General features: G+C 46.5%; 2 protein-coding genes across 3 annotated transcripts; one reads left to right on the forward strand and one right to left on the reverse strand.

Moving 5' to 3' along the window:
- Positions 1-596: 596 nt before the first annotated feature.
- Positions 597-6,089, reverse strand: Nop16 (NOP16 nucleolar protein). 2 transcript variants are annotated; one of them, XM_028772104.1, is made up of 5 exons: positions 5,903-6,089; positions 5,707-5,815; positions 4,361-4,430; positions 2,181-2,285; positions 597-1,647 (listed from the first exon to the last, which is right to left on the reverse strand). In XM_028772104.1, the coding sequence occupies exons 1-5, from the start codon at positions 6,007-6,009 to the stop codon at positions 1,505-1,507; spliced, it is 534 nt and encodes a 177-aa protein (XP_028627937.1). In that variant the 5' UTR covers positions 6,010-6,089; the 3' UTR covers positions 597-1,504. The 2 variants fall into 2 exon arrangements, with proteins under 2 accessions (XP_028627937.1, XP_028627936.1); XM_028772103.1 differs by having other exon boundaries at positions 1,125-1,733; positions 2,179-2,285.
- A 155-nt stretch (positions 6,090-6,244) lies between these two features.
- Higd2a (HIG1 hypoxia inducible domain family member 2A) lies at positions 6,245-7,150 on the forward strand. The gene is made up of 2 exons (XM_028772151.1): positions 6,245-6,435; positions 6,745-7,150. The coding sequence occupies exons 1-2, from the start codon at positions 6,285-6,287 to the stop codon at positions 6,909-6,911; spliced, it is 318 nt and encodes a 105-aa protein (XP_028627984.1). The 5' UTR covers positions 6,245-6,284; the 3' UTR covers positions 6,912-7,150.
- The last annotated feature ends 595 nt before the right edge of the window (positions 7,151-7,745 follow it).

A 7,745-nucleotide genomic window follows, 5' to 3' on the forward strand; every position in this document is an offset into this window, starting at 1 on the left:
TCCAGAAGCTCAGGTGGACAAGGACATCCCTGTGCCAAACACTACAGCCCCTTGTCCAGAAGCTCAGGTGGACAAGGACATCCCTGTGCCAAACACTACAGTCCCTTGTCTAGAAGCTCAGGTGGACAAGGACATCAGGCAAAATTAAAGGCAGTGTCAATGGGAGTGTAGCTCAGACAAGATAGCTTGCACAGGGCTTTAACTCCAGCAACTGCAGGATCAGACAGCTCTGGCTATAAAGTCTTCATGCCCTGGGAGCAGGGAAGAGAGAGCAGTGATGGCTTCTAGAAGCTGGCAACCAAATTCTGTAAACAAGTTGAAGGACCTTCTAGTCAATGACACAAACTTGGACTCTGTAGAGAGCAGAAGGTACAAAGGCAAATGACAGAACTTCAGTACATACTAGATCCTAAGGACTGTTCTAGGTACTTAGGAGATTCTATGATCCTCTTGATACTGTAGGAAGGATGGACCTTCAGAACAGATTTGATGTCACACCCCACACCCATAAAATTGTATCTTACCAAATGTCACAGACAATGTATAAAAACTTTTTTTTTTCAAGAGCGCTGAAGATATACAATACACACAACTGGAGGTTTTTACATCATTCATAGTAGAGGTTCGTTAGGCCTTAATACGCCCCACTCAGCCCGTGATCCTGCTGCAGAACGGGCATCACATTCTCAGACCACTGCTTGCAACAGGCATGCCACAGAAGATGGCCATGTCATGGAAAACCCACTAGTGGCACACAGTAGAGTGGTACCTAGCAATCTGCCAGCCCCAGACAGCAGGTTTGGGTCCCTGATGTTTAAGCCATGGCCAACAAAAGCAATCCACAGTGAGGAGAGACCTGGTTCCTTACCCTTCTATAGTCAGCCCAGGCTTCCTGAGAAGTCTCTGGAGGGAGCCAATGCTAGGAGCACTGAAGAGGCAGAAGGCAGTGTCTACAAAAGCCCATGACTGCAGTACTTCCTGCTGAGCTGATACCCCATCTGCACTAATAAGGTGAGCTTTCCCTGGGACAGCTCTAGAGCTTAGCTGGGCATAGTAAACACAAAATACTAAACAAGTGGGGCTACACAGAGAAGCCCAGTCTCAAACAAAATGAAAATACCTAGTCATGTTACACAGGTAAAATACTCCTTTATCACATACAGAACACACTGAAATACAGCATCCCCTCTGAACATAGAACAGCAGGCCCTGGCTTTCTGTAAGCTCCCAACAGAACATAGACCATGGCCTCGAAAAAGTTCCTCCTCCAGGTGGTGGTGGTACACACCTTTAATCCCAGCACTTGGGAGGCAGAGGCAGGTAGATCTCTGAGTTCAAGGCCAACCTGGTCTACAGAGAGAGTTCTGGAACAGCTAAGGCTGAGAGACATTCTCTCTCAAAAAACTAAAACAAAAAGACAGTTCCTTCTCTAGAAGGAAAAAGGGGGCCCGGGGGAGAGACAGAGACAGTGTACATGTAAAACCCGATTCCATAGGACTTAGCATCATTTGAAACTATACATCCCTTGCCTTACAGCCGGGGTTTGGTTTCTTTGGTCCAGTAGACCTAGTTCTGGGGATATGCACCACTCAGTCCACCTCCATCTTCTTACTCTGCAGAGAATCGATGAAGGCTTGCCATTCCGTTGGGTAAAAGCGTTTATAGACATTGATCTTATTCCGAATCTGTTTTGGGGTGTCTTGATAGTAATTCTTCTCATCCCGGGCCATGGCCTATAAAGGAAGGACAACATGTGGAGGGCTATACAGGCAGAAGTTAAAATCCAAATCCTAGCTTTCTCTAAATTGAGTATGCCACTTCCAATCTCTCCCTGGGGTCCATCTTTCTCACCTCAAAAGCCATCAGAGAGCTAGAGAGTTGGTTCAGTTGTTAAAAGCACTGGCTGCTCTTAGAGAGGACCCACAACAGTTCACTGCAGCCTGTAACTCCAGTCCTAAGGGATCCAATACCCTCTTCTGACCCACACAGGTACCAGGCACACATGTAGCACACATACACATACATACAAGCAAAATACAAACATAAAAACATCTTTAAACAATGGGATTCCTTCATAGGCTTTTTCTTCTCTTGTTTCTATTCAGCTGCAGATCAGGCTGAGACAGTCCAGTGAGTTCCCCCCACAAGCCCGTGTTCTTCCTGGCAGGCAGAGCTCACCTTATAGTCCTCCCCGTGATTCTCCACCATGTACTGAACATAGTCGATGAGGTCCCGAGACAAGGTATTTTCTTTCTTCTCTGGGAGGCTGGCTTCTGCCTCCAGGTCTGGGGAAAATACAGCCAGGAAACGAGTAAGGCTTCCCATTTGCATTATTTGAGCTGCCCAAGCACCTATCCATCCAATCCCATGACACAAAAGTTGTACAGCAGCACTTTACCAAATCCAAAGCCAGAACTCACGTTTCAGGCCTTAGGATCCCAAAATCTGCCTCCTACCCATCAGCATAGCAACTCCTGAAAACCAATTCTCAGGTTGTGATTTAAAATGAAAAACACCACGCTTACCAGTTTTACTTAGTGCCAGGCCCCAGGGGCAGCAAGATGGAAAGTTGGATTCCCTTCCAGCTCCACTACCAACAGAAAGTCTCTTCTTGGTGTATTATGCCAGCATTTGAAATGGGAAGGTCTAAATTACTCAACACTAGGGCTATGGGGTTAGACCCAGGTACAGCATTGCTACATGTGAAGGGAGAGCCCTGACCATGGAGCCCATCACTGTTATACTTTTAAAACAGGTAGGAAGTACCAGCACTTAGGAGGCTAAAGTAAGAGGATCTCACGTCCATGGTTAAGCTCAGCTACATTACAAGACACTGTTCAAACACACAAAACACACAAAAGAAAAAGAAAAGCCAGACAGAATTTGAGTACAGCTCAGTAGCAGAGCATGCTTTCCTAGCATGAACAAGACCCTGAATTCAGTCTCTAGGACAGCAAGGAGAGTAAATGCTAGGCAAATGGGCAGAACGCAGACATGATCCGGCCAAAGCTGATCTGTGTGAGGAACTAAAATTTCTTACAGTCAAAGTCCGTGGTTAGACAGTCTCAGCTTTATAAAACCAAAGTCCAGGGGCTGGATTATATAGCTGTGTGAATATATGCACCCAACACACTTGTAGTTTTTTTCATGACAGGATTTTTCAGTGTAGCCCTGGCTGTCCTAGAACTCGCTCTGTAGACCAGGTTGTCCTCAAACACAAGAGATCTGCCTGCCTCTGACTCCTAAGTGCTTGGATTAAAGGTGTGTGCCACCACTGCCTGGCCAGAACTGCACATTTAAAAAGGGCCAGGAAGGTAAATTTTATGTGATTCTTTTAGTTACAATTTAAATCTAAAATAAATGAATAAGTAAATAAATAAATCTTTCAGGGCATGGTGGCATGTGCCTTTAATACCAGAATTTAAGAGACAGAGACAGGTAGATCTTTGTGAGTTCAAGGACAGCCAGGACAACGTAGACTATGTCTAGAAAAATCAAAAACAAACAAAAACAAACACAATTACCACCTTAAGTATATGTGACTTTGTATATATACAGAAGGGTGTAGGAATTCTTTTCTCCCCACATTGAACCATAGAAAATTCTAATGTGAATCAGCCAAATACAGGACTCAAATAATTTTATATCAGGAGATGTGAAAAAATAAGCCAGGCAGTGGTGGCACATGCCTTTAATCCCAGCACTTGGGAGGCAGAGGCAGGTGGATTTCTGAGTTCAAGGCCAGCCTGGTCTACAGAGTGAGTTCCAGGACAGCCAGGGCTATACAGAGAAACTCTGTCTCGAAAAACCAATAAAAAGAAAAAAAAAAAAGAAAATCACCTGAATGGAGTGGGGCTAAAAGGCTGAGTGTACGCTTAGCATTCCTGAAGCCCAGAGTGTGATTCCCAAAACACAAATAAAACATAACAACAAACCTACAACAGGTAGGGAAGGGTAGGTAAGAATTTGATAACAGTCTCTCTTTCCTGCAGGGTCTGTGCCACTCTCCACAGCAGGAACACACAAGGGTTAAATGTATCACTGGACAGACTAAACGACAGGACAAGCTCTCAAATCATGAGAAACTGGGGACAAGCCTGAGACTTTCTTCTTCATCCTTTCAGACCTCTGGTTTTCTCTCTTATGAATGTCTCTCTTTTACCTTAGTTCATACATTTAAATTTCATCAATATCAGCTGGAAACACCTCAGCTAGGACACAGTACTACACGTGAGCCCTGGGCCACTCTGCTTCTCTCTCTGAATCTTGGTCTCTCTGACTGTAGAGTGAAGAGACTGGGTGTCCTTTCTAGCTGTGAGAGGGCGGGACGGTTGCCTAGACGGATGCAGCCCACACTCACCATTTACCACATAGGGCTTCCGTACAAGATCCTTGGGTCTCTCCTCCATGTCCACCTCCATGGCCTTCACCTGTAAAGAACAGATTTGAGACCAATAGACAAGCACCTTTGATCAGAGTTTAACCAATGTTAAGGACATTGCCCATCGATACACAACTATGCTTAGTATCAGGAAATCCCTGCCCAAGGTCGAGTAGAACTAGACCACAGCATACGTGGTATGCTCATGCCCACACTCACACAGCACATGTCATATCACACACAGTATTTTCATGCTTATACTCATGTATGACACACAGTATGTTCACACTCACACATCACACCACGCAGGGTATGCTCATACCCACACTCACACAGCACACCCACAATATTACTCTTAACAAGCAATTCAACTCTCTGCAACTATCTATGCCTCCCTTACACTGCTGCATAGTAACACAGCAAAACCACGTGCATGAAGAGTGCTTTATAGGTTACAGGGAGTCATGCCAGATATACTCTCCATGGGAAGACTTACCTGACAGTGCTTAGTTATAGTTTTACGTTTGCTTAAAATACTCTTGGGCCATTTTCCTCTGGCATGAGGAATACAGAGAAACTTGCCTAAAAATGGAACAGATTCACTGGCAAGCCCATTCATTAGGTTAACTAACATCTTACGAATCCTGGGAGTTTAGTAGAGAGCAAAATACAAAATCACGTTAAAGGACGAAGAGACACATTTATTATGCAGATGTGTGTGCAAATAAATAACATATCACCATGTACTATGAATTAAAATAAAGTAGGAAAGAAGTGGTTGAAGTGGGTGCTATCTTTGAAAGCTTCAAGGGGTGGTCCAGAACGGTTTGTTGGGAAGTAACTGGATGTCTCCGGTGAGGGATAACCAAAGGCAGTATAGAAAACAAAAACCTCAAAAACAGAAAAAAGATAGGTTGTAGAAAATTCCACCGAGCCGGGCGGTGGTGGCACATGCCTTTAATCCCAGCACTTGGGAGGCAGAGACAGGCGGATTTCTGAGTTCGAGGCCAGCCTGGTCTACAGAGTGAGTTACAGGACACCCAGGGCTACACAGAGAAACCCTGTCTCGAAAAACAAAAAAAAAAAAAGAAAGAAAAGAAAATTCCACCGACCAGAGAAGAAATGGTAAGCAGAGGGGATGTGAATGAATGAAGGAGGTCGTTAAAGGGCTTTGACCAGAATTAGTGTAAGCCAAATGATTTTATCACAAATACGGGAAGAGTGTGGTGTGAGATCAAATTCTGAAACTCTGTTCAGTGAAGGAAAGTCAAGTGGGGAAGGAAAATAGAGATGGGGAAAGTGCCTGGACCTTGTTTCATCAGTACCTTCCTCTTACGGAGTGGAACCGCCTTGTTGGGATCCATGGCCAACCCCATCTCCGCCAGGTTCTGCCGCACGGATTTGGTGTGGTCCCAGGCATGTCGGATGTGGGAGCTAACGGCAAAGAGAGAGAGAGATGAAGATTCTGTCACCTCGCGGTGGATCCCAGCCGAGGCCCCCGCCTCCAAATTGGTCCCTCACCACTCGATCCGTGGCGCTGCCTTCCGACGAGCATTCCGGTTCAGACGCTTTCGGTTGACGTTGTAACCGAACTTCTGCCTCCGAGTCTTTCCCTTAGCCTTGGGCATCTCGCAAACTTCTGCACCAGCAACTCAAACCCCGAATCACGCTCTCAGAGCCGCGTGTTAATAGTCTCCATACCCCAGTGCACGCAGGGATCCTTGGGAAATGTAGTTTTACTATTAGAGCCTCCACATTCATTTAATACAACTCCCAGAAAGCAACGGGCAATAGCGCCTGCGGACTACGCTCAGCAGGGTATTTCCCCGCCCCGTGATGACCTCATCAGAAGGCGGGGTCCGACGTCCGGATTTCTGTCCTACCTGTTTCTGTGAGAGCGGGAATGGCGGCTCCTGGTCCTGTGAGTCAAGAGGCGCCTTTTGATCCGTCTAAGGCCCCAGTTATCGAGGGTTTCAGCCCTCGATACACAAATCCAGAAGGCTTCAAGGAAAAGTTTATTCGCAAGACCCGTGAGAACCCAATGGTGCCTATAGGTAAGTGTGTGCTGTAGGAACGGAAGACCGAGAGGACAGCGGTTTCGTAGGGGAAGGAAATAGAGGAGGACCAAGTACATCTGGGGTTTGGAAAGGGGAGCGGGCCAGAGGTGTGACGAAAGGACGGTGCAGGGCTGACTGAAACGAATCGGAACGCGTTGCGGGACTTGGGGCTAGATGAAGCGGACTCTAGAACAACCCACTCCCGCCCTCCTGTTGTGGCTCTGGGAAAGCGGGGATGGGCTACATCCTCAAGGGACCTCCAGGACCTCAACCTGTTGCCTCCCGTGTGTGTTGTCCTCTCCCCAGGCTGTCTGGGTACGGCTGCTGCCCTCACCTATGGCCTTTACTGCTTCCACCGCGGCCAGAGCCACCGATCCCAACTAATGATGCGCACCCGGATTGCTGCTCAGGGTTTCACGGTCGTAGCCATCTTGTTGGGGTTAGCGGCATCCGCTATGAAGTCTCGACCCTGAGTGTATGGCCGGGTCTTGAAAACCCAGGAACAACAAACAGCCCTGTCAGACTTGCACTCTCCGTTTCTGACAGGACTTTATTGTAATTTGGGTGGGGAAGTGGTCGATTTTGTGACTGATTTGCGCCTCCACTCCTACCCCCACTCCCCCGAAATCCCAGGTTCGTTTCAGTTGGGTTACATGCGTCTATTTGTGATGCGTTCCCCTTAATTACGTAATAAAACCATATTACACTTGTATGTGATGAATTATTTCTTAATCTCATTCCTATGATCAAAACCATGATTTTTCGTCTAAGATTTTAGGAAGGAAGAGGCTGTTGGTAGGATTGGCCTTTAAAAATCAGGTAGTTGCCAGTCGGTGGTGGTGCACGCCTTTAATCCCAGCACTTGGGAGGCAGAGGCAGGTGGATTTCTGAGTTCAAGGCCAGCCTGGTCTACAGAGTGAGTTCCAGGACAGCCTGGGCTATAAAGAGAAACCCTGTCTCAAAAAACCAAAAAAAAAAAATCAGGTAGTTGTGATAGTGCATGCCTATAGCCTTAACTATTCTGAAGGTTGGGGGAGAAGAATCTTGCATGTTCAACAGGTCAAGCTTACTCAGTAGAGTAACTTAGATCCTCTATCATTTGAACTGGCCCGAGGGTACAGCTCCATCGGTACAGGACTTGGTCCTTGTGCGGCCTTAGGTTTATTCTCTGGTTAGGAGAGAAGAACGTGGAGCCTAGTGCCATCCAGACTTTCCTTGTCACTGTCAAGTTACTTGGGGCACTAGTTAAAAGTAGAGACTCCCAATTGCTCATTGTTAGATTCTAGTTCAGTGAGCTGTTTGATGTA

Source organism: Grammomys surdaster, unplaced genomic scaffold (assembly GCF_004785775.1).
Source record: "Grammomys surdaster isolate TR1022 unplaced genomic scaffold, NIH_TR_1.0 211, whole genome shotgun sequence".
Lineage (NCBI taxonomy): Eukaryota > Metazoa > Chordata > Mammalia > Rodentia > Muridae > Grammomys > Grammomys surdaster.

What these genes read in the sequence shown, in the direction of transcription:
- Nop16 (XM_028772103.1), bottom strand. Translation starts at nt 6,009, where the DNA reads ATGCCCAAGGCTAAGGGAAAGACTCGGAGGCAGAAGTTCGGTTACAAC. An exon ending in GCAGCGCCACGGATCGAGTG is followed by an intron (nt 5,816 to 5,902) that starts GTGAGGGACCAA and finishes CTTTGCCGTTAG; the next exon opens with CTCCCACATCCGACATGCCT. An exon ending in GAAGCCCTATGTGGTAAATG is followed by an intron (nt 2,286 to 4,360) that starts GTGAGTGTGGGC and finishes TATTTTCCCCAG; the next exon opens with ACCTGGAGGCAGAAGCCAGC.
- Higd2a (XM_028772151.1), top strand. Translation starts at nt 6,285, where the DNA reads ATGGCGGCTCCTGGTCCTGTGAGTCAAGAGGCGCCTTTTGATCCGTCT. An exon ending in GAACCCAATGGTGCCTATAG is followed by an intron (nt 6,436 to 6,744) that starts GTAAGTGTGTGC and finishes TCCTCTCCCCAG; the next exon opens with GCTGTCTGGGTACGGCTGCT.